Source organism: Pempheris klunzingeri, chromosome 1 (assembly GCF_042242105.1).
Source record: "Pempheris klunzingeri isolate RE-2024b chromosome 1, fPemKlu1.hap1, whole genome shotgun sequence".
NCBI lineage: Eukaryota > Metazoa > Chordata > Actinopteri > Acropomatiformes > Pempheridae > Pempheris > Pempheris klunzingeri.
The window spans coordinates 8,121,887-8,147,907 of NC_092012.1; the positions used below are offsets into that span (position 1 = coordinate 8,121,887).

Below are 26,021 nucleotides of genomic sequence, written 5' to 3' on the forward strand. Positions count from 1 at the left end.
CAACTACAATCAACATCAGTATTGGTCTTTTTACCATGCTAAATTAACGTGGAATTGTTAAAAAAAAAAAGCTACACTCTGTGCTGAAGGTTTTCCCAAAAGTCTGTTCTAACATCTGAATGTAAAAATATGCATTTTTTCACAATAAAAAAGATTTTTAATTCTGTTTCCAAACAAAGATGGTAGCCAGAAATGATGATTTGTACAGTGTGAACCAAATGTAAAAACTGTATTATATTATGTGTATGATTCTGTAAACTTTCACTGAAAATATTATTTTGAGTCTTACAAAATAAAAGCAAGACGTTTGTCATTTCTTGCTAAATGGAATAGGACTTTTTCTCATCATGCAGTAAACAGAATATCTTTTTAATCCACATAATTACTGAGTGGTTCAGGATTCTGGAAATACCTTTGAGTGTCAAATATCACAAGGTATTTGTTTTGCCTCTTCACTTAACAATACAGGAGGAATCAACTTCCTAGATGGGATAACTGAGTTTTATTGGAGAGCAGTGGTCGGTAAATCTGTGATTTTGTTACTGTATTGTGTTAAGTCCTTACATAAGAGGGTGTCTCCTCCACTGATGAGTAAAGAAACCACTCTTCAGTGTCCCAGAGCCATCTGCTATATTTACGCAGATCATTTATGTAGATTTTTAAATTACAGCTGAATCAATGCATGTCTGATCCCGTGGCCTGTCCTTAACAAACTCTGACATGAACAAACTAAGTATCTGGACAACTCAGAAAAAAAAGGGCTTCACACTGCAGTAACTCGTCTGATGTGCTCATGTTATGTTTGTTCCAACTCCTCTTTCTCCACAGTGTTAGTGAAGCTGCTGTGAGACGCTGCAACCATGGCTGCTGTAAGTTTAATTGCTTTGTAACAACTCAACAGAGAGCGCTTGGGTGTCACCTTGTCTCTGTTAAAGCCAGCTCATCAGTGTCAGGGTGGGTTAAAAGCATGGGGCTCTTGGAGGTTTGACTGTCAGCGCATGATGCTGCTTAACGCTGTTATTGTGCCAGTAGATGCTGGCTCTGGGATGGACCCTTAAGCTGTTTTTAAGAAGTGGCTTTAGAAGTCCTTTCTGTAATCATGTGAAGCAGATTAGGCAGCCGTTCACTGGTGTGCATCGTTTGGGGTTTGCTCTGGCTCAGATGGGTTGCGGGTTCTCAACCTAAAGTCACTGTAATGAGCTGCCATTGAGGTGTTCAAAAGTAACGCATGATTAATGGTTGCACTCTTTTTTTGTTTCAAAAACTGCTGAGGCTAAAAGCAGTGATGTTAAACACAGACATAAAGGAGGATTTCAACCAGATTGGTTTGTTAGTGAATGGCAGAATAACCAAGAAACTTGAGGAAAATCTTCATTCATAAAATAACCTGCACAAGTCGATATGGTCTCTTCTTTTTTAAAAGCTCATTATTCCTTGTGCAGACTGGATCTTTCCGTATGGTCTCTGAGGAGGAGCAGAGCATGAGGTCTAAACTGGAGCATTTGACAGTAAAGGATCATGGGCCTGTGTTTGGGCCGTGCCACAAACTCCCCGGCCACACTGTGCAAAAGGTAATAATAATAATGAAACTAATGACAACTGGACAGCAGCACAGACAGATCAAATCAGAATATTAAAGTGCAAAATTGCTGTGACACTGAATACGTGCTTTTCATGCTGTCCTTCCTCCTCCAGGCGAAGGATGAGCTGAATGAGACGGATGAGAGGCGGTCGTCGTCAATGAAGGACCTGCGAGCCATGATGAAGGAGAGAGCAGCAGAGGGAGATGACCTGGCCAAACTGGTGCTGGAGCGCTTCGGGGACAAACCGGACTCCCTGCTGCTGCGCTTCCTCAGAGCTCGCAAGTTTGATGTTGTCCGATCCCACGAGCTCTTGAAGGGTTAGTAGCAGAGGAGACTTTCTGTTAGTCCACACAACTTTATATCAATGATTTCTATTTCATTTCTAGTGCAGAGAGACACACTGGTGACCTTATTATTATTTTTTTCATATTCTTTGATTCTGTGTCTACAGACATTTTCAAATAGCCTCAGTAATTGAGGCTGAGACCTCTTTTGTGCCCCTCATTTGCATGAATTCTGTCCATCACTGAGACTGGGAGGCATGTGCTCATTAACTGGGGGCTTTTAGATGTTTCTGAGGGTCCCCTGACAAAGCCCCCCTTTGTGTCCAAATGGGACGGCAAGTTTACTTTACTTGTGAGAATATTTAGTCCTCACAAAGACAGAAGCACAAGAAAACACACACACATTTATGAATGTAGAAGCAGAACTTGTTAGTGTGAGAGGGGAATGTGATGTGAACGTGAACTTGTTTTGCGGGGTTAATTGCTGCTTGTGAGTAAAACACTGAACACATGCTCATGCAAAAGGACTCTGTCTTTCCCTCTCTCTCACACACACACACACACACACACACTCACTCGCTCTCACTCTGGGTTAATTGGTGCCTGGGTATGAAGAGGCTTAGAGCAGCACTGTGGATGCACCGAGACAGTGGTGTCATTGTGTTTAGCAACATCAACATCCTGCACTGGGCACTCATACTGTACACAAAGGGTTTGTGTGCCACATGAGAGAATGCAGATGATCTCTCAGTTGTGATTTGTGTGTGTGTGTGTGTGTGTGTGTTTGGGGGCCGTCAAGGTTATGTGCGCTTCAGGAAGGAGTACCCTGAGCTGTTCGAGAACCTGACCCCTGAGGCGGTCCGCAGCACCATCGAGGCGGGTTACCCTGTGGTTCTGCCAAGCAGGGACAAGTACGGCCGTGTCGTCCTGCTCTTCAACATCGAGAACTGGGACCTGGAGGAGATCACATTCGATGAGGTAGCACACAGAGCACAGTCGCAACTCTATATGTGACAATGAGGTAGAGCGGGTCGTCCACCAATCAGGCAGTTCGATCCCAGGCTCCTTCAGTCCGCAGGTCTAAGTGTCCTGAAAACTGCTCCTGAAGCTGTGTGTGTATGATGATGAGTTTCCTCCTGATGGCAGATTGACAACCTCCCATCCTTGTATGAATGAGAGAATGTAGTGTCAAAGCACTCTGAGTGCCCCAAAAAGATTCTAAAGGTGCTATAAAGGTGCAGATTATTTGCCTTAAATTCTCTACAAATGTTCAAATTATTCATTTGTTAAAAACAAGTGATTGTGTGTGTCACAGATCCTCAGGGCGTACTGTGTGATCCTGGAGAAGTTACTGGAGAACGATGAAACCCAGATTAATGGCTTCGTCCTGATTGAAAATTTCAAGGGCTTCACCATGCAACATGCTTCAGGAATCAAGCCGGCCGAGCTCAAGAAGATGGTGGACATGCTGCAGGTGAGAGCAGACTCACGAGGGAAGCTGAGTACTGAGAATCTTTATCTGCAACCTTAGAGGTGTGGTTTTTAAAAAATCTGTTTCTGCTGTTTTCTTTTGTGCAGGACTCTTTTCCTGCCCGTTTCAAAGCGGTCCACGTCACTCACCAGCCCTGGTACTTCACCACTACATACAACGTGGTCAAACCCTTCATGAAGAGCAAGCTGCTGGAGAGGGTACGCACGGAGGGCAGATGCTATTAACACTTCTAAATCAGTCAGTTTTATCACATGTACACTTGTCATCTCCACTGAATACTGCTCACAACCTTCCTCAGGTCTTTGTCCACGGTGACGAGCTGGACAACTACATCAAAGAATTTGATGCCGACAACCTGCCAGCAGATTTCGATGGGAAAGCCTCTGTCACCGACTGCCAGGCCATCGCCACCAAGCTTTTTGGCTCTGAGGACACCGCCCTCTGAATGAACAGCCCTCCCATTTCAAACCCAAGAGTTATAGTGTCCTTCACCCTAGATGCTTCTTTTGTGATCAGATCAGATGTGAGATCTATTTTGAAGCTAGGTTGACGTTTCTATTATTATTCAGGCAGTTCCTATGAGCAAAAAGAAGTATCTAGAGTTAGGAGAAGGGGAAGGTTTGTTATACATGGTGATATAAATGGGAAAGAAAAAGAATGTTTAGATAGCACAGAGAGAATAACTGATGGTTAATGTTATTTGCTGACATTTCTTGTTACTTTGCAAGCCGTTGGAAAATGAGAGAGATGATAACGTGATGCTGTCGCTCACATCCACAATGAGTCAGACTGGGTACGGTTCGGAGATTTTTCGCCTTAAAAATGAATTCCACAGCATAAAGAGCAGCCTTGTGCCTACAGTCCTGTCAGATGAATGAGTGCAGAAGTGTATTACAGTCTCGGGGGAGAATTTGAGAAAGATACGAGGAGGGAAAACTGATAATGGATAAGCCTGCATTTGATTATTGTTTAAGGAGCAGGAGCGTCCTGATTGCAGTGCCATGGAAACAGTTTTTTTTTGTCTAAACAGCCTTGTTTGAGTTGACACTCAGATGCCTGATGTACCACAGTGATCCATTCTGCAATTTGCATTGGATTGGGAACATTTCAATTAAAATTGTTTTTTTTTTTTGTGTCATAGTTTTATATGATTTGTCATTTTTATCATTTGTGTTCTTGTTATTTCACTGATCACAAGTTAAACTAGCTACCAACACAGTGTAGAAAGTCCTGCACTCAGTTAAAATACAAAAGTATAGGTATCAAAATAAAAGGACTAAAAGCAGAACGGCCCATTACGGAGTAATTTAATAGATCTTTTTCACAGCAGACAATTTGACTTGTCCTAGTAGAAGCACAAGTGTTGTTGACAACATTAATGATGGCTCTGTCCCAGTAAGCTGTGACAGTGAGCCAGGGTGCACAAGGCCAGCACCCTGAAACTAAAGCAGCTAAAGCATGGAATTCAGCCATCTGATTATCTACACCTTTGCTTTTCTTACTGTGGCAAAGCAAAATGTCCTCTGTGAAAAAAGCCCATTGTTTTTTAGTGTTGCAGTTGGCAAAGTTGGGGCTAATTCAACTACTTTAAAATCCAGCTATATAGTATATAGTAGATAGATATATAGTATATAATAATTACATTAAAGTAACTAGAAAAACAAAATTTTCCCATGGCTGTAACTTCAAACTAAGTACAATTTTAACCCTTTGAACTTTAATGTCACTGAAATACAATTAAAGAATGGCCAGTGTGAGGGTATTTCAGCTGTATTGTCAACATGTGCAGGCTTTCATATCACTATGTAGTTTCAGTTGTAGAGTTCACAATGTGGTTACAACAATGGGCGACAACTGTATTAGAAGTTTTAAAAAAAAGTCCATATCCTGCAAATCCCATTCTTTAATCAATCCATGTTGGGTAAAAAAAGAAAAACCTTATTAATAATAATCAGATAACTTCTTTTACAACTTTCTTTAAAAGAAAAACAAAAAAATCAAACTGGCAAGTGAAAAGAGCAAAGGAAGCGTTTTTTTCTTTTGAGAAAATAATTTATTTTGGAACACAATAACCGGATTTCCTCACATAATTAGATCACACGCACCACTGGTTTTCTTCATCAAAAACACCCAGTGTTCAATATCAGAGTACATCATGTTGTGTGACTATGTGTGCCCTTTTTAGTCGTCGCCACATCCCTTAACCGCATCAAAATGTTTGCCAACGCAAAATTAAAGCTGTGTAATGATTACTGTAGGTTAACATATAGTGGGCTCTCATCCGCTTGTTTGGGCTTCAAATGAAAAATCCTTTTAGAGGAACACAAACACTGAACAAGGTCCATCCCAATCCTAGGTGTATTTTTGGATGAATTGACATTTCAAGTCACTGGAGAGGTTCATATTTCAAGTCTTAAATTTCCAAACAATTAAACACGAGCCTGCAGCCTTGATAAAAACAAGATGCTTGAAGCACTGGGGTTAGGATAAATACAGCGGAGCACATTTTCATATCAACACAATAAAACATTTCAGATCCCACACTCCATGAGAAAATCATCTTAACGTATAGAATATGTTTAGGTCTGATATACTTTAACACAAATTCCTGTCAATTTAGCATTAAAATGACAGGAGGATCCCTCCTGGTTGGTTATTGCCTTTAATTGTCATACCTGTTCCCTTAAATATTCTAATATATACCATCTTTATATATTTACTTTGCCTTTTTGTTGTTAAAGTGAAGAAGTTTTGGTTTTTGTCAATCACAGGTGGTGGTATCACACAGTACACACCTACTGTATGTTTACTCATCAGCACTCACGCTCTGATGCATTTGCACAAGCAAATAACACAAGAAGTCACAATAATAATACAAAATACAAAAAAAAATACCCAAAATAAACAACTAGAAAAAAAAGAAATACATCCAAATAATACATCCAAACCTGCATTTTTGTGCAAAGTTGGGGGGAGGCAAGAATCTTAAAAAGAACACAGAATGGCTCTCACTGCGGAAACTGGGTTTGAGCTGGTGTTGTCAATATTCATCCGGGTTTTTTTCTACGAGCCAGAATTAATTCAAACCACGCCTTTCTTGTTTTTGTTGAAATGAGAGCTGTGGACAGAGTGAACCATGAACCATGTAATCTCTCTCGGGGTGAGTGAGAGGATGTTCGCCCTAAATGACTGGCAGTTGTAGTTGGGTCTCCCTGACAACAGATGGCAACAGTGATTTGTGGTTTGAACAAATGCAGGATGACGGTTTTTACAGGCAAAGAAAGAAGGTGGTGGCTCAGACGGACCGACCCAAACCCTTCAGTAAGTGCATCGGGAGGTCAGTGATCCACATTGAATACAGTTTCATTACAAAATGTAGTTTTTCCCACTTTCAGTTCCATTGACTAAGTCATGACTTAATGCCACAGTCTCATTTCACCTTCCAGTGCATGACAATGATTGCAATGAGTGCAGATTTGAATGTGAGAAAAAGAGGGGCACTGGCAGCAGATTGGTAATTGGTATTGGCAGATACCCTGAGTTGAGAGGGATAAAGTTGGATCAGTGAATCCTCTATTTTTAACATTAGCCAAGGCAGCATGGGCGAGATTAATACCTGGATTTCACAGTATTTGCGCAGAATAATCTCCAACAAAGGAGGTTATATGTTTGAGCCAATTACATGTCAAAAACCAACAGATCTCCATAAAATGTGGTTGTAAAATTGTCCTTAAAGCCAAAGAACAACCCCTTTGATTTCAGTAGTGGTCAGAATCACTATTACAGCACTGAAAAATGACATGGCATTGACAGACGTTATTGATTCTTATAATTTAATATCCTGCACGCTCCGATAGATGGTGTGTGCTATTTTATGAATTGTCCTAACAAACCAAACTTCCTGCACCTCTAATAAATTATTCTATTTGCCAACACTATCAAACCCAGGTCTTATAAACACACAAACCTTGGCCTAAACAGCTTTACAAGAGCTGCTGTCGATCACTGCATAACCCTTCATCGTTTCAAACCATCCATCTGTCTCGTCACAGTGTTCAGTAGTTAAGATTACTTGGCTGGACTGGAAGATGCTTCCTAAGCCCTTAAAACAAGAATCGCAACAAGTTCTCAATCGGATTCAGGTTTTTAAAGTCCACAGGTCCCATTATTACAATATGATTTCATGAAGACAGGTTTGAGATGGATTTCAGCAATTCATCGCAGCTTTTCAGCCCACCCTGCTGTGTTGAAACAGTTTTAACACTCAGCCTTGTCGAGAACATGAGAAAAGCTTCTCAGTGTGGAATATTCCCTTGCATTAAAATTTGTCTCTTCTTTCTCGCATGCAGTGTTCTCCACCTAATTATACAACATAACAATCACCAGTATTTTACAAACAATCCAGTAAAATAAACGTTTGGTTTAGCGTTGGTGTCCTCTGCCCTCCTACTCATCACACCTCACAGCTCAGATTATTGAGAGAAAATCTGCTTCACACTGTTGTGAACACACGGTTTCCCTTTTAAAAAAAAACAAAACACAGCCCCACATCTGTTGGCTGTATTTTCAAAATCCGACACCACAGAAACATCTGAGGTGTTTACAGGGTTGAGCGCCACGGGGTGAGGCTCGCGCTCAACCACTGGTGGCAGGTCTGTGTCTGCGCGGTAAGAGAAGGATATCAGAGTCTTGGCTAGACCTGCAGCTGATCAAAGGCAGACGAAAGAGTAAGAGGGCTCAAAGACACTTAAAAGACAAACACAGGGAACACTTGAGTCATCTAACTTTTCGTTATCATCCTTGCTCCCACCGGGTCTTCCTCTCGGTCACAAGGAGAGCTAAACCTTCAATAGCGTTGGAACCTGCGCTTCGATAAATGAGGGGGAAAAAAAAGGAAAATAAAAACAAGATTGTGTCAAATAGGGTGTAAAGTGCATCGAATCAAGGTGATAGAATGCGACTGTGGGAATGTGCATGGATCCCCACTGGGGTTGATCCCTGGTTATGTTTGCTAAGCACTCAACACTTTCATTTCAAGTGCCAAACATAAGTGCCAGGAGGATGTTATAAGCTGGAAATAAATGTGTAAAATCCCACCATAATACTTAATTGTTCTACTGTACAGTTTCTACAAACGACAGAGCAACAGTTCACCCCAAAGAATGGACATTATTAAGGGCCAAAGGACCAGGAACAGAGAATTTGGATCACACCTACCAAACACAAAGATCACATGCTCCGTCACAGGTCTCTAACTCTCGGTCGACACTATCGCACGCAGACATACACACTACATCTGTGAGTTACATACATACATACATACTACAAAGACGCTGTGTTGGTTAAGACAGCAGAACGGCCTATATGGCCTTGACGGTGATAAGCAGTGAGCTTCTTACAGGTGCAGTAAATGGCCATTGACTGCAGCAAAGTCCTTGTTTACAGTGATAGGAGGCTTCTTGTGTGCTCTTGTTTTTCACTGGACTACTCTAAAGTGGTGCTCTCACTTTCGTTTTAATACCAGCTGGACTCCATTTCCTGTTATATTTGGTCGATGCCTCCATTAGCCAAAGGATCATTGTTGTGTACATGAAGAGAAACAAAATGTTCCTGCTCTGAATTCAAAGTCTTTGCAACGGAAAGGAGCACAAAGGCAGTTAGTTGTTTGTGTTCCTTCGCCTACTGTAAGGTGATGGTGATAACAGAGGAGGAGGGGGACTGTGGTGAAGGCGCGGAGACGTGTAAATGGGAAGTGTGGGTCGGGAGTGGTGAGTAGCACCGGAGGAGAAGGCAGACAAGAAGAGAGCAGTTTAAGGTTTAGTTCAGGTGTCTCCTCAGTGCTGGGACAGTGGCGTTGGAGAGGGGGGGGCAGGGGAAGAGGGAAGAGGAGGATAGAGATACAGAAGGCAGAGGTTTAAGCTTTTTCCTCTGCGCAGGAGCTCTCACTCAGGTGTGCACTTTGGCATGGCGGTTTCTGTTTCTCCCACTGGCACATGGCATTGGCGTAACCCACAATCACTTTGTCCATCCAGGTGAGGGGCTGGGGGAAGAGCACCGCGCCCTCGAAGAAGCCCAGGTGGCCTCCGTGTAGCGTCAGGGCAAAGATCACGTTCGGCCTCTTTGCTAAAGGACGACACAGCACACAATAATTACACTTCTGTACTCTGCACAGGGTGTACTCATCATTATCTGGGAAACACTGGACACGTGTCCAAATATGGGCTTGCCAGGGATTATTTTATGCCTGTCATAGATAGTGAGGGTGTGTTTGCATGTTCAAACAGACAAGAGCATGACTCAACTTGTGGCAGGTGTGTTAAAGTGACAACTACCACAGCTGAAAGTTTGAATCCATTAATAAGATGCAACATCTGTAGTGAAAAACTGACGCAAGTAGAAAAAAAATGCTTCTATCTTAAATTACAAAAATGGTCAATTTCAAGTTTGATTTAAAGATCAAAGTATATAAACTAAACTATATGAACTAAATCATATAAACTAAATAAGGCCAAAAGTATGTGGACACTGGTAGTGCCCTTGTGTACAAAACAAGGTCCGTAAAGACTTTTTTAAATGGACTTTTGATGTGGAGGAACTAGTCTGCATAGAGGCCTGACCTCAACCCCATTAAGCTCTTTTCAGATGAACTGGAGCACCAACTTATCAACCAACATCAGTGTTGGACCTCATTAATGCTCTTGGGGCTAAATGGAAGCAAATCCCTGCGGCCAGGTTCCAAAATCTTGTGGAAAACCTTTCTAGAAGAGTGGAGGCTGCAATAGCAGCAAATTCATGCTTGTGGTTTTGAAATGAGATGTTTAACAATCATATAAGGGTGTAATGTTCAGGTGTCCACATACTTTTGGCCATGTAGTGTAATCGTTGACAAGTGGCAAAACAGGATTGAGTGTTACACCAACACACCAGGTTACAAAAGACCTATGGTTGTTGACTGGCTGTTTTTCTTCAGTATATAAATATAGCAAGAGACGGCAAATCCATTCATATAGGTTTTATTTAGTTCACATCATCTCTACGCTGCGGGAAAGCCATTAATCTCTTTCTAACTGCCACATCAACCTATGCAGAGTGCCACAGATGTGGACATCCAGGGAGAGTGGTCTCCTGAAAAGGATTGGCCTGGATCTCTTTATTCTCCTGCTCTTATCTGGGTTAGTGGGTGAGTCTGACGCGGTTGACTAGTGATTAAGATCCCACAGGGCTTTCACCACTGTGCGTTTTTCATGACAGCTGCTGAGCTGCTCTGGAGCCACCGAGTGCTCGTCCACACCAGGAGCCACCGTCTGATCGGTGACAGGTGGGAACAGAACGGTCTAGAAACAGCTCATACTAAAAAAAAAAAAAAGTGCAGAAGTCATTGTTTTTAAACTTAATCGAGCAACAGCCGCATCCAGTACGTTCAATGTACACAGAAATGAAACCCATGAACGGTACTGATCACAAGGAGCGTATAGACTTTTAATTCCACATAACTGACTAAGTAGTACACTGCAAACTCTTCTTATGAAATATTTTTAAACTAAGCTAATTACACAGCATGTATTTTTGTCCTTTCCTGGCAGTCGTGTGTCTGAGTCACTGTGTGAGACTTTAGGGCTACAGGGCAGCTGATCCTCCTTTCAGTAAGTGTTGCTCTCTAGAGACACAGTCGCATGCACTTCCAGCCAGGACTCATCCACCCACCCACCCACACACTTACATGAGGGATGTTCCTTTTCCAAAATAGTTAAAGTGGTCAGTAAGTTTAAATATAGCACAGGCTGAGGGGGAAGCTTGATAGACACTGTGTAACATGGCAGCAGTCAAAGAGTAGATTGCCTCTTGTTTGTTAAATGAGGTTCAATCATCCTGCACAGTCCCCACCAGGATAAAATCTTTAATGTTGAGAACCTGCGAAGCAGCTAAACTCACTTTAGACAGACAGAGGGGAACAATCTGGGTGACTGAGTGTTACAGCTGCTGTAATGACATTACTCATAGACTGAACCTCTGTGCCACACCCTGTCCTGCTCAAAGTGCAGAGCCATCTCATCAGAAGGCTTTTGATGCTTTTAAAGAACCAAATCTGGGGTGTTGACTGCAGCCAGCAGTCAGACAAGACAAGCTAGTTGTATTAAAAAAGAAAAATGTTGAAGTGTAACTGCAAATATGTGCTACGGTCAGTCTGCAGTCACAGCTACTGCGGCACCGAGCCAAGTATGGAGCATAATTTTGGTGCAATATTAAATATTCAGTACGGTTGAGTATTATCAATTTTTCATATTGTCAGTGTTATTCAAAATAATATTATGAAAATATCACATGCAGTATGTATGTATATATAAGAGTGTATTTTGGAGATTCGTTTTAGTAACTCTGATCTGCAGATTTTGAGCATTTCCCCCCCTTTTATCTTCACTTTTTATTAGTGGATGCACATTGTGAGCTGTTCTTGCCAAAAGAGGTCAGAGTTTACACTGAACTGCATTGATCAGCATTTTCTTGGCACAGGCAAAAACTGAGCAACCTTTTAGACACATGTTTAGGTGACTTTGAGATTTCATAGCCAACAAGCCCACTGCCTCCCTCACGGTTTGCCCCCCATTACTGAAATGTGAGCAGAATCAGATCAAATATACAAAATTCAGTGCTGATGCTACCAAATAAATGACCACTAAAAAAATCATAAGGCCTGCCAACGTGTACTTTACGTTTGCTACGGTGAACGTGGTTAAAATAGATTTTTTATTTTATTTTACAGTTTAGTACTTTTGCTGTTGTCATGCCACATGCTGTTAGTTACCTGCTAGTGTGCGAGGGATGGTGAGCAGTGAGTCATGAACTAGAGGATCGTCTGCAGCATTCACTAGCAACAGAGGCACCTTCACCTGGAAAATAAACAATACAGAAAAACTCCATACATCACACTAATACACAGACAAAGAGACACATTAAATGAGCTGATGTTCAAGTTCTTACGTTGTGAATATAATGTACACAACTCTCCTTCTCATAGTACTCTTTGAGAGAGCTGTGGCCGTGGAATTTCCTGTTGAAAAAAGAAACATCATTAAATAACCCCACTTAAATACATCAGAGATATTTCATTTTCTCAGTGCTGACAAATGATGAATACTACAGTATTTGTATTTGGGTAAAAATACAGGCAAGATTCAAAAACAAAGATCTGCAATCTACTACATCAAAAGAATACTGAGAGCTGTGAGTTTCACTTATTTGTTTCTCCACATACCTCATGATATTATCGTCGATCTGCATGAGGGATGTCGCTGTGTACAGCCGACCAAGATCTGCATCAAACTTTTTCACTGAGCTTCCCCCAAACAGACTGTGCCTGTGACATACAAATGACACGTAGGTACATACACTCAGGCAGGCGTCCTGCATTAAAACATGGTGAAATCAGTGACTACTCATTGTGTCTCCAAATAATACCAGTAAGCAAAAACATAATCATTCACCAATTAATAACTAAAAAAGGAAAAGCAAAAATAATTTAAGATGATATGTACACTTGACCTTAACATTGAACCTCAGTGTGTTAATAGAATAATACTTTTCAGAATTTGGGTATTTGATCCTTTTTTTCCAATAGAGTAAAAATAATACAATCCTCTGCTCTACACTTTCAGAGCCATATTAATTTTCATACAGTCCCTTTCTCGTGTAATTCTTAGGCCTGCTAAGCCTAAACCATATTAGGGACTATTTAGAGAATTGATAAACCATCTTGTCTGTTTTATTGATGTGAAGTCCCATCACTGTATTTGGCAACCACTAGAAAACATCTATATAAAAATAAACATCATGTGGATAACTTGTAGGGAACTGGATGTGTATGGCCGACACCGATGATACCTGTGTGAGAGGATGATTTTCTTCATGTTGTCAGCCATGAGAAAGTTATAGAAGCGTCTGAACTGGTCCCACTGTAGGAATGTTTCCTGTGCCCTGAGAGAAAGAGACAAACACACAGGAAGTTAGCTTAGTGCAGCCTGTCTGCATTCCAAACAACACACCAAATGTCCTGTGTAATCCAGAGCACAAAGAGCCACGCCGGTGGAGAGAGCAGCAATGGTGTCAGGCATTAATATGCAGCTCACTCACAGAGACAGGCTAAACCAACACGACTAAAGATATTTAACAAATAAATGACCATTACATAAACCGTTTTGTGTTTTCCTTTTGCCATTTCAATACCATTTGAGGTCAAATACAACCATAAAAATCATGAAGCATTATTTATTAATCACACATTATTTGTGGAAATGAGAGACAGTCACAGCTCTCAAGAAACACTGGCAGAAGGGCCAGATTAGGTTTGGAAACAGATTTGAAAGGACAATAACTGCAAATTCAGTTAAACAAAAAGCCATTCTCTATACACAGGTTAGAGAGTTAGGGAACATTAGCTTGCAGTTTACTGCATACAGCCGGTGGCTGGAATGAACGTATGATGTGGAAGTTACACTGGAATTTGTCATTTTTTAATGTGCCAGGTTTCACAAAACCGGAGTGACAATTGTGATGGAAGTTTCTGGAGCTTCAGAGCTCAGACTTCTCCCCTGTCACTAAAGTCACTAAAGTTCATTAATATATGAATGATATGAAAACATGCTGATTTGTTTTTCTGCATGAATAATTGTTTTAAAAAAGACCATTTGTTTAAGGTATTACACATGACCTGATAATCCAATCTGAGTGTCAACCCCACCGACACGCTTAAACAATGCATGATAGTGACAGGGGACCACCTTGTGGGTGATGGACAGACACAAACCAGCTTCAGTTGCTGATGAGACTACACTTGTGCTGGTTCCAGCAGCTGCTTAGCTTAGCTTAGCACAAAGACTGGAAACAGGGGGAAACAGCTAGCCTGGCTCTATTTAAAGCTGCAGTGACTTCCTGTAGGCTCCACTGGTTTCTTAGAAAGTTGATGGTAAAGATACTGGGTCTGATTGACAGGCTCTTTTCATTTTGTCTGACTGCTCAGCTGTTCCTTAGATGATATCTGGCCATGAATGGCATTAAACTACCAGCAGTACAGTAGTGAAATTCTGTATCACATTTTGCATGGATTCAGCTGCCTGTCCTGTTTCCTTAAACAAACTAGCTGCAGTTTGTCTATTCTGGTGCTTAAAAACCAAGATGGCGAGGGCCATGAAAACAATATGGCAACACCTGTACAGCAGGACTCAAGGCCTCAAAGTGGCGGTCCACAAACCAAGCCCCGAGTCCAGATAAAAATTCATACTTGAAATGTAAATACGAAGATGGAATGATGCAGGCGGCACACAAACAGAGGCAGCGCTACGGAAACGAGTCAAGCTTGGCTTCCCCTATACCCGATATTGCACGCCGATTGAATCTGACAGCGGGGGGAACACCCTGCAGACAATCGGCGGCTCAACTCGAGGCCTCTGTTGGTGAGGGACACCCGCTGCATCATCCCATCTAAGGGAGCCGGGTCGACTCCAACTCAGTGGGTTTGATCTTTTCAAGGTCTATATACAATCTTCCGTATGACAACTGGTGACATCATCTGTGACATCATCTGTGAGGTCACCATTCCAACCAACTGTGACATCAACTGTGAGGTCACTAATCCAACATGGTGGCCAACTGTCATTAGAATCAGAATTCCTTTAATCAGAATCAGAATTACTTTAATAATCCCCAGGGGGAAATTGCTTTTTGTTACACACAGCTCCAAAAGAATAAGAATAAGAATACACTTCAAACACAAAGTAAAATATAAATATATAAAAGTATGAATAATAATAATAATCCCCAAGGGAAATTGCTTTTTGTTACACACAGCTCCAAAAGAATAAGAATAAACTTCAAACACAAAAAATAAAATCAACTGTGAAGTAACATAAGAGGCTAAAGCCTTAACACAACAAAAGACTAGGGCTCTACTGGAAATGGCCTTCTAGACTGGCAGTTTGTATTGAATAGGACAAAATGTAGTTTGTCTTATATAGTTTGCAAACAAAAGCAAAATCTGCAGCATGCATGGGACCAGTCTACTTCACCTACAGTGTCCCACAATGCAAGGCGCTTACCGTTGTATGAACAGAGACGTTTCAGAAAGCCATGTAAAGTTTGACTTATTTCTCCTGAGCAGTCCACCTAAAGCTGTTAGCGAGGGAATTTCAGGCATGAAATATGCTACCCAGCTGCTGGACATTCACTTCTGTTAGATTTACAAGGACAATTTAAGTGCTTGTTCCCACTTTGGTCGACCTGCTTTCTTGGCCGCTAGCCTGTTAGCTTACCAGTGGAATTTCCCATAGAGCAGACCTGGGCATTTTACGGCCCGCGGGCCACATGCGGTCCTTTGGGCATCCCTGTCCGGCCCGCGGTAGGTCAGTCATAAACACAAATGAACAAGTATTTATGCTGTGCATGCACTACAACTGTGTTGCTTTTATTTTGAAAAGCCTGGCATTATTATTATTATTATTTACTTAAGGACGCACGTATCTGCGTCTGTCTGCACGGCGACAGACGATGCTAGCCAGCTACCCCTAGCCCCCTAAAAATGTCGGCTCACGTTAAAAAAAGAAAAGTTGATTCCGAATGCCGCGTTTTCAACAAGACATGGACTGCTAAATATTTCTTCACAGAAGTCAAAGGTAAAGCTATGTGCTTAGTTTGTGGTACACAAGTCGCTGTCACCACGTGACCAAACACGAGGAGACCCAGAGCTTCACACCCAGAGATGCAGCTGTCAAGACAAGTTATGTCATATCTCACAAAATCGCCAGAAAAAGTAAACAGTTTTCTGACGGAGAGTTTATCAAGGAGTGTGGAGTGTGGTGGACTCTGGTATGCCCAGAGAAAAAGGGTGCGTTTGAGAAGGTTCACTGTGACAAGAAGGGTTGAGGACATCGCGGGAAATCTGGAGCTTCAAAATCACGGAGGAGCTGGCAGCCATGCAGTCAATGAAAGGGACAACAACAGGGAGTGATTTCTTAACGGAGGTAAATCGAGTTTGGACAAGTTGGGACTGAAATGGGACAAACATTCAGACATTCAGTCAGATTTCAGTGCACTTGTTCAAGCCCAAGACAGACTGGATTTTTTCTCATTGAACAAGTACACTGAACTGAAAACATCAAAAGAGCTTATTGCTTTTTGTATGAAGTTGATCAGTTGCTTATCTTTAACATACTGCAAAACACCTTTTCAGTATTTGTGAAGATTAACAAGTTACAAATAGAATGAAACAGTGATGTAATGATTGTTTTTGTTTTAAACTGTTTTACTTTTATAGGATTGTTTTCCTCTTCGACCTACTCCACAATTCATGAATTTACATAAATATTTACAGAATGTTCTTATACTTCTGATTACCAGTAGCAGCTAATCAAAATATATACTTTACTGCCTTTTACAATGGGAGATAATCAATATTGAGCAGAATTAAGTTCAAGTTATCGTTGGTTCGGCCCTCCAACACAGTTCAGATATTTCATGTGGCCCCCTGTAGAAATGAATTGCCCAGCCCTGCTCTATAGTCTCTGCAACACACTCTTTCCTACATCCAAACTTTTACAGACCCAGCCTGTCATGTCTGCCAAGAGACGCTGGCTGCCTTAAAAATACAGAAGGTGGGGCTCAGTCCAACAAGAACACAGGGTGCAGGGTCGGCCCTCACACCCACATGCGCAAGTGGTTCAAAAACACCATTGTAATACATTTGTTTAGCTTGCGCGTTCTGGACAAGTTGTCAGACAGCCAGTGCAGTTCAACACTACAGAGTAAGAGCAAATGATGGAAAAAATAAGTGGGTGAGCCATTGCAGAGCAGTAAACAACAACAATCTTCAAAACGACAACTTAAGCAAAAGCGTATTATTGAAATAGTAGCTGAATGGTTACAACAGCTGACATGAGATGCTTGGTGGGCAAAACACAATTATACCACACAAACACTAAGCATTTAATGGCACTATGCTGAGCTTCATTTATATTTCGAAAATATGCGCACATCAAGTGCCAGTATAAAGGTGCTTTGATGAAACAATGAATTTTAATTAAGGCATGAGAGGACAACAACCCACCTGAGCGCGCTGTACCCCTGACAGACACTGACGCAGCACAGCACTCGCTCCTGGTTCGTCCTGTTCTCGCCCAGGAACTTGCACACTATGTTTCCACCCAGACTGAAGCCCACCACGATGAGCTGGGTCTGAGGATACGTCCGCTTAATGTAGCCGACCATAGATGCAAACTCCCATGTGCATCCTGTTAGGGACACAGTACAGATAGCAATCAATACAAAACACCTCTGCAGAACAGAGAGGTTTTATCTGCACAGCAGTTCTGGTTGAAGGTGCCTCTAACTCAGAGTATTAAATTTGTGTCTTTATCAGACCTTTTGAATATATTCACGTCTTATTATCTCTAATTCTGGGAGCTCATATAGCCTTTCAGGTTTTACATTGAAATGATTTTCCACTGAGCGTTGTCTAGGGGAAGATAAATTATGATATTAACGTACTTTTAACAAACCAGACATCATCAAAATACACCAAAATGAAATTATGGTGCCACTAAAGGATATAATATTTTGAAAAAAAGACTTTCAACTAATATTTCAGCTGTGCTCACTGCAATGAAATTGGCTTCTGGCCAGAGCCTCTTAAGCCTCAACTGCACCAGACAATTGGAGAAGAGCGTCAGATTACTGATTGTCAGACAAAAACCCATTCATTTTTTCCCCCTCATTTTAAAAACCTTTCCTCGATACTCCTCACATGAAAGTGGTTTTGAGGTTCAGCTCTCAGGAAAGTGTAGTCAGCTCTGTGGTCTCACCATAGGTGAACATGCGCGGGGAAGTAAGCTCGATGTTAGGAAGAGCTCCCAGGTGGTTCAGCACAGCACAGCGGTAACCGTCCTTCTGGGCACAATCCACGAAGGTTCGGATGTAATGCTTCTCACTATGGTTACCAATACCAGGGCATATCACCATGGTGATGTCATCTGGTGAAACAGACAGATGGATTGGAAAGATATTTGCCAGTTAGAAGCATGTAAGCACAGATAAGAAGGAGAGTATGTCACTCTCCTAAACAGCACATCACCATATCAAAGAGAGCCGAGGCAAAGCACTACAGCCGATGCAAAAAAAGGATTAGGCAGTTTGCCTGTCAAATGTAGCTTTAACAAAACAGACTTATAACAGAGTAATAGTACCACTACTTCTTTTGGGGAATCTAGTATCATGTGAGCCTTAAGCTCTCTGATAGGATCACAAGATCAAAGTTGAGGTGGTAGGGTCATGGTTCAGCAGAGGCACTCAAAGAAAGGAATCTCCTCACACAACTCCCTCATTTAAAGATCAATGACTTCAGTGAGAGCTATTCGTACTATCATAGCTTAAGTGGAAAACCTGATAAAATTATCAAAAGTGGATATAAATTACGAGTGAATTCACATAATCAGTTTTCCACGTATCTCAAATCAAGGTTGTTTAAGTAGCCAAAGGAACAGAGGCTTTTGTAATCCGTACAGCATGTGACGCCGTCTATCGCTGACCCTCAAGTTGGATACAGAAAAACACCATCAGGAACAACGACTTGGGAGAAACATTGGGAGGATCAGCAGAGGAGGGATCCCTCTTCTAGGTGGACAGACACTCATTGTGTGTCGCATGAACAGACCAGGCAAAAGTAGCAGTAGCAGAATCACAATATAAGAAACCCAAAACATGAGATTTCTATGTTTGGCATGGCAGCAAAGAGCCAGTTCAGCGAATAATTATCGTCCAAATAGCAGCAACTAACAAAAACATTTTTTGGTAGAGAACATCACCTCCTGTTCGATGGTCCCCCAGTGGCTCAAAGAGGTCAAAGGTTGCTGTGGCCCCGTCCTGCATGGGTAAGTACTTCCTTATTCCACTGGGGTGAGGGGAGCTCACCCGACCAAGTTTGCCATACAGTGCCGTCTGGAGGTGACCGCTCTTACCCCACAGTAAAGGAGGAATGTACCTGGAAAGAACAAAATTTGACACTGCTATTAAATCTGATCCAACTTATTCTACGAACGCGCTTGATGAGGGCACAAGGTTACTGCCCAGAAATTACATCAACAAAATGTCATGCTAAGCAAGTACATTTACATTGGTGGTCTATGACACGTTCTGGCACATCATTTGCAAAAAATGTCTCGTGTGTTTAACGTCAGCCTGTTTCTATGTTTTGAGAAGTTATGCTGAGCATGTGTTCTTGGATTCCAATGACACCTCTGTAGGAGTTATCGGCAGTAGGAGTGAAGCCTTTGGATTACGTAATAATCCTTTGAAACGTAGCGCTTTGTCTTGTACATTATCATGAATCACAAAAAGAATGTGATCAACTTGACAGGAAAACCCTTTGCTGCTGTTTTTCCCATCCTTTCTTATAAAAGGAAAGCCACATCAATGCAATATTATAATCATGGCTAATAACGGGAGTGACGGGGTTAACAGCAAAATAACTATTTGCCTGCTTTTCATATAATGTTGCAGCCATAAAAAGGGGACAAATAAGGGATTACTTTTAGTTTGACATAGTGATTCACTATACAATAGATTTTGAAGCACCTGAAGGTGGGGGGGTTATTAGGCTCAGTTAAAGACAAGCCAGACCCCATCTGTGGGGTTAGTGCTTGTTCACCATGTTTAGAAATGACACTTTAGCAGACACTTGATTCCCTCTTTTTAACTTTCCTTAAATTCAACATTTTATCTTGAATTGTTCTTGTTCGGCTTGCTGACAATCAAGTGAAGTGTGGGACATCTGGTATGTGATGAGATGAGATGAGATAAACACAAAGTGACATAGACACCAAGCATGTATACAGTGCATAGACCAAAAGACACTGATAGTAAGTAGCTACAGCGAGCAAAGGGTTCAATGACAACAGTTACACAAGCCCCCTCAGCCTCGTGCTGCCTCACCTTCCTGTAGCTCCAACAATTACTGCACCTAGAAAATACGCTCTTACATAAGAGACCTGTCAATCAAAAGCACACTACTTCCATTTGGTGATAATGTGATCACCTCCAGCATGAACTGCGAGGGTAGTTGAAGCTTAACCACACTTTTCTAGAAGCTACTCTGCTGGCTTAATCTATGACTACTAGAAGAGGATAACCGCATTGTAATATGGATTGGCGGATAAGCACACACGCAGGTTAGCTGAGTGCATCAACGGGAGCCAAACTGCTTTTTTTTTTTTCTGTTGGTATTTTTTTCCTCTAAATCGATATAGTAAGAAAAATCCCAAATAGGCCCAATTAAACATTTTCTGACAAATTGCAGCTAGATGTACATATACATAACCAAGGAGCTTCACCATTTGATAAAAGATGAGCATTTTGAGTTCCTCAGCTGATAATAGAAACCATAGGTCTTTTTTATTGCAGTTTATAAATGTAACTAATATAAAACAACCCTCAAATTAAAAATTGCGTGATTAAAAACTCAGTGTTGAATCTTCATTTCTGTATTAAAAGACCTTAGGACTCACAGCAGGTTCAGACCTCTTGTTGAAGTTGAATGACAGGGAGTGAATCTTTTGTTTAAATTGAATTGAATCACAGTCTGCCTTTTACAGTGGTAAATGTCAGCTTCTTATACAATGTGCGTGTGTGTGTGTGTGCGCATGCTGCTGTCTTACAAAAAAGAGGAAACAGATGCGTTAGTGTTGTTTGATGAAGCACAGGAAAAGATCAAAGTCCGGAAGTAAAGCCTTGGGCTTTAGATACTAGTAAGCTGAGAAGACACCAAACAGTATAATTGGTAAAAATGAAAAAAAAGACAAAATGGTTTGTCCAGACAATTTGTTTAAGAAATACTTAAAAAACTGCCTAGACGTAAGCCATACTTCGCTCTCTTGTTATTGTTAAGACAGTTTATTAGGCTGCTGCCTTGATAAATGTGCTTCTAACATCACTGCTGCTGTATCACCAAGGACTAAAGTTAAAACAAGCTGTGTCCTTAACACTATCCATCATAATCAGCTGAGGCATATCTGTTGAATACTGATGAAGTCAAAATATGTTGCTTTAGATCATTTAAAAAAACCTATTTATCTATGTAACACCAAGATACACTTCAAAGAAAAGTCACTTGTTATTGTCCTCTATGTTAGCCAAAACCCCTGCGTGCACGTTCCCAAACACAGCCAGACAGGCTCTGTTAACCTCAATGCCCCTCCTATGACTTCCACTGTGTAATCGATCTCTGTTATGCAACACCGCAGGGCGTCATTATGAGTTACAAACAACACTCTCAACAACACAGAGACCCAACGCAGATGATGCCGACACCAACATCAACAATACCGGAAGACTCCAGGAATTATCTCACACACATTGGGGCGCACGTTTCTGTGATCAAAATGTGGCTGTTGGGGAGGGAATGATAACAAGCCAGAAACAAATGTAAACATCAGTGTAGCCCTATGATTCACTGACACTGCAGCTGAAAGGCAAAGGGCTCTGTAACAATCGGTTATATAAGCAGACACTCGTGATGAAGGCCAGAGGAGAGCCACCCTACAGAGCTGACAGTCCCTCTGGAGTATTACGACACCAGCAGACCACAGCACATGGGTACTGCTGCTCAATCAGGAAAACCAATTCACTGTTTTGTTTACTTTGTTTAAAGGCAGGTAGAGGTTTTCCCGCAACCTACAGGGCTTTAGAGCCCAGCTGCTAACCTGGATTAGCCTCCACATAGAAGACTCGTCTCCCATTGGCCTGTACCAACAACCACTGGTCTGCATCATTCAAATTATTGACGCAAAAGCCGGACATCTCTAGTACAGACATGTGGGACACTCAGGAACACTGATAACAGACGGGACCGTCTGCTGCCTTCACTGCGGCCCCAGATGGCCAACAAGGACCTTGAGTGACAGACAGAGAACTGGGAAAGCAACTCACTCTTTGGTCAGCTGAGGACAGGACTTGAGGAGGAAGCGGGTGAGGGGTGTGTCCTGGTAGGTGAGGTCAGGGGGCGCAGTGGGGCTCTTGAGGTTCAAGCAGCGGACGATGATGTAGAGCACCGTGGCCACTGCTGCCAGCTTCATGCCGTCAAACATTGCTGGCAGCTCTGGCGAGATGGTGTGCACGTCTGATTCGTGGGTGTTCATGATTATTCTGAAAAACAAAAACAGTGGACCACATTTCTTTCAGTGCTTTCCTTTATGAAATACAAATGAACCTAAACTGAATGAATATATTTACAGAAACACAGCTAACTGTGTTTTAACAACAAATATGCACTTACTCATTTTATATAAATATTAATTCATAAAAACCACACCCGACTTGTACAGAATACAACTATTTTTTTGACTTCTTGGTTAGCTGCCATTAAATCAGAGGTGGGCTAAAATACAGACATGGAAAAGAGAAATATCTGATGATTTCTGACTGACCTAAATCTTCCTCTTGATGCCCAAGGCTCTGTAGCAACAGATCTGTGGGAATGCAGAGTGAGAGCAACTCAGTCCGATAAAGCGCAGTCAGTTATTTAATGCACTCACCTTAATTACATTACAGCTTAGGAAGTGCTAATAGGAAACCTTGCTACATAGAAGGTAGAGGTGCCAGGTGACATTACATTCTATAAATCAAGGCATATAATATAATATAAGGCAATATTCTACACATTTAGCACATCAAACAGAGCCATCTGAGTTGTGAAATTACAGGAAATACATGAGAACTACAGAGGCCACAGTATCTCACTACGGAAAAAGGGAAGTTGTGGTACAAGATTTGACAAAAATAGATAACATTGTTTGTTACGACCAATCAGTCACATAAAACTACAGGAAAAAAAAAAAAAAAAAGTGCTGTAACTGTGTGTTGCTTCCATTGGTACAGATGATGACACATTGCGCAAGAATTCAACGCAAAGCTAGAAAAACTTTTACTTACATTTTCTGTTGAAGTTGGCCTCAGATATCGACCTGTTCCGAAAGTCTGAAAATGTGAGGAGGTCAAGTCACAGTGATGTGGTCAAACCTGAAGACAAACACAGAAAATACATTGACTAGTGTTCTCTGTGTCTTCTTATTTTAGCGTCTTATCATAAACTGACTCTAGATCAGATGCACCCGTAAGCATGATGTCACCATACTGATTTCATTTAGAGGGCAAATGATCAACTGATAAAAAAGAAAGAAAAAAACATTCAAAGCTTCACATTTATAAAGCTTACTTGCTTTTATCTGCTTCGGCCATTGTTATTTTTTATTATTTGGTTCATTTTTGACCAGTGGTCAAAAGGTAATTATAGACAAATCATGAATCATCGAGACATTCAGTCCCCCTGATGTGTTACCGCTTAACACCAGCCTGTTTGACCTCAAACCAGCTCGAGATATTAAGAGCAGGCATGTGTCTCTGCCCACATGTTACTATAAAGAAATAAACTGTTTTACACTACAAACCCTGTTGATAATAATACATGTCCTCTCAATAATATGCCAAATTTGCCACCACTGCTCTCAGAAATGTTTAATCTAGGATTGCCACCTACAATATAGATTTAACCTCAGTCTTTTAGAAGTAATATGTTTCTACAACCATCAGCTGGAAACACAACTCAGCCCCAAACAATCATGGTTCCACAGCCATGCACAGCTGCATAAATTTAGCTTCATTAAAACAACCCGCCCCACATCCACACAGCTAATACCCGTCACAGCTGGTAGTCTAGCTAATGCCAAGAGAAAAGTGTGTTTATTAGAACACACATTGTCACATTATGACCACCAGAGCTGCTAATATTAGCTCTTCTTTCTTTGTCACGACTCACAACAAGCCAGAGAGGAGTTTACAGCCACACTGGCTCACACAGAGGCGTTTGTTGCCGTTAGCCAGGAAACCAAGCGAGAAAATTAAATACAAACAGGCACATTTCTGGACGAAACACAGAGGACGTCAACCTGTGCATCTGTGTTTTGTTTGTCTGTCTAACGGGAGGCCAACAATCCCGGCCGCATCTTCGCTCGTCCTGCTGGTCCAGAAAATGAAAACCGTGTCGCCCCTTCAGACGAGCTCGCTGACCATCCCTGAATTTTCTGCGCAGTACCTTCACTTTGAGGAAATACACTGACTAAAAGCAGCCAGCTTAAAGCTCTTCTCTAGCCTCAAACTACAAGGCTGAATATGTGACTGTCCGTATTTCTGACGTTAATTATCGATTTTTAGAGGTGGCATCATTTGAGCACCGACACCAAACCACACACGGCAGCAGCAGTAGCATCGTTAGCTTAACTTACCTCCGCTTGAGACAAAAAAAACGGATGAACTCCTCGCTCCTTACAAGCGACAGGCCTCATTTAAGCTATATTCGAGACATGTCGTTTGTTTGTTTGCCTCTAAACCATGGCTGTCTGATGTGTATCACGCCCTCTGATTCATAGAGCTGAAGCTATCCACACTAGCTGAGGCAGCAGCAGCAGCTCCGACATCTCCGATTCCACTTCCTAGAACAATCTCTCATTTGCATACTGGCACTCTCATTGGTCAAAATGGCCGGTGACGTTATACATGAGTTTAGTTTCCACGCCCCTTGTCTGTGCGACATTATAATATGTCATGTTCACTCTACATTTCTTATCAATATAATGCTTCTTTTTGTCCTTTTATTAAGATATACGTTCATGTTCCAACTTACTTTTTATGATGGTGTTCAAGAGGAAAATATTGTATCACATAAATATATTAATTTACTGCAAATCGCACGCATTTAAGCAAAAATATCGCAACAAATAGAATAGAAATTGCTAATTCATATTTTTTATTGCATTGTGTCTGTGGATAGAGCAGTGTTTTAGTGTGCTGGACAAACAGCCAGCGAGATTATTCCTGAACGTGACCGGATAATGAGCTGAAACCTGTTACATAACATTTCAAACACACTGTTTTCCATATGGGCGACTGGCATATACCATCAGATGATGTTTTTCTTTTCTTTTAAATTAATTGGCTACCAGTTACCTTTTGGTTATGATTTTTTTAAATCATAAAATACAATTTATGTTTAATTTTCTTTCCTTTTCCAGCTTTAGGGCACACATACACTAAAGTCATGGAAATTGTAACTTTGCAATAAAAATACTACTCTTTACTTAGATATTTTATTACATTGCAGCTTTGAAGTGAAAAATGAGTCTAAAGTTAACCGTAGCCAGTAGTAGAGCCTTATTGCGCAGTGATCCAGTCCCTGTTGCACTTACTGTATAATATCCACCTGATGGCGACAGAGTTTAACATGAGCTATTATTTAAGACGCTCTAATACTCAGCAGATGTACAGTTTGTATAAATATAGTAGTAAAATAAAGTTTAATCATGCCTCGGTTACCTGAGATAACAGAACAACATTTTATTTTCCCAAATACACAATTCTTTCAATGTCTACACTTAAGAGATGTAAGATGCTATGGGTTTAATGTTTAACTATATTTTTGAACCATTTTCCTGCACATATACAATACCTTATATAATATATATATATATATATATATATATATATATATATATATTATGCCTAAAAATGCGAGATCAGCAAACTTCCTGTAGTTGGAAACGAAATAAGCCATACCTCTGCACCCTAATTATGATA

The 26,021-nt window shown here is 41.2% G+C and overlaps 2 protein-coding genes across 2 annotated transcripts; one reads left to right on the top strand and one right to left on the bottom strand.

Moving 5' to 3' along the window:
* The first annotated feature begins 1,285 nt into the window (after positions 1-1,285).
* LOC139202309 (retinaldehyde-binding protein 1-like) lies at positions 1,286-3,804 on the top strand. The gene is made up of 7 exons (XM_070831743.1): positions 1,286-1,329; positions 1,424-1,571; positions 1,696-1,900; positions 2,667-2,845; positions 3,183-3,341; positions 3,446-3,556; positions 3,658-3,804. The coding sequence occupies exons 1-7, from the start codon at positions 1,286-1,288 to the stop codon at positions 3,802-3,804; spliced, it is 993 nt and encodes a 330-aa protein (XP_070687844.1).
* A 4,080-nt stretch (positions 3,805-7,884) lies between these two features.
* LOC139200267 (monoacylglycerol lipase ABHD2) lies at positions 7,885-24,853 on the bottom strand. Its single transcript, XM_070829527.1, has 12 exons — positions 24,674-24,853; positions 23,325-23,411; positions 22,820-22,861; positions 22,323-22,538; positions 19,205-19,380; positions 18,206-18,373; positions 17,452-17,635; positions 13,239-13,331; positions 12,613-12,714; positions 12,339-12,408; positions 12,163-12,247; positions 7,885-9,482 (listed from the first exon to the last, which is right to left on the bottom strand). Exons 4-12 carry the CDS (start codon positions 22,529-22,531, stop codon positions 9,274-9,276), a joined length of 1,296 nt encoding a protein of 431 aa, XP_070685628.1. The 5' UTR covers positions 22,532-22,538; positions 22,820-22,861; positions 23,325-23,411; positions 24,674-24,853; the 3' UTR covers positions 7,885-9,273.
* Positions 24,854-26,021: the final 1,168 nt, after the last annotated feature.

Bases quoted from the DNA above. Each gene is read 5' to 3' on its own strand.
- LOC139202309 (XM_070831743.1), top strand. From the start codon at position 1,286: ATGTTAAACACAGACATAAAGGAGGATTTCAACCAGATTGGTTT. The intron at 1,330-1,423 runs GTTAGTGAATGG...CTTTTTTAAAAG, and splicing joins GATTTCAACCAGATTGGTTT to CTCATTATTCCTTGTGCAGA. The intron at 1,572-1,695 runs GTAATAATAATA...TTCCTCCTCCAG, and splicing joins CCGGCCACACTGTGCAAAAG to GCGAAGGATGAGCTGAATGA.
- LOC139200267 (XM_070829527.1), bottom strand. From the start codon at position 22,531: ATGAACACCCACGAATCAGACGTGCACACCATCTCGCCAGAGCTGCCA. The intron at 12,715-13,238 runs GTATCATCGGTG...TGTATGTCACAG, and splicing joins AAAATCATCCTCTCACACAG to GCACAGTCTGTTTGGGGGAA. The intron at 9,483-12,162 runs GTAACTAACAGC...GTCGTCCTTTAG, and splicing joins CATCCCTCGCACACTAGCAG to CAAAGAGGCCGAACGTGATC.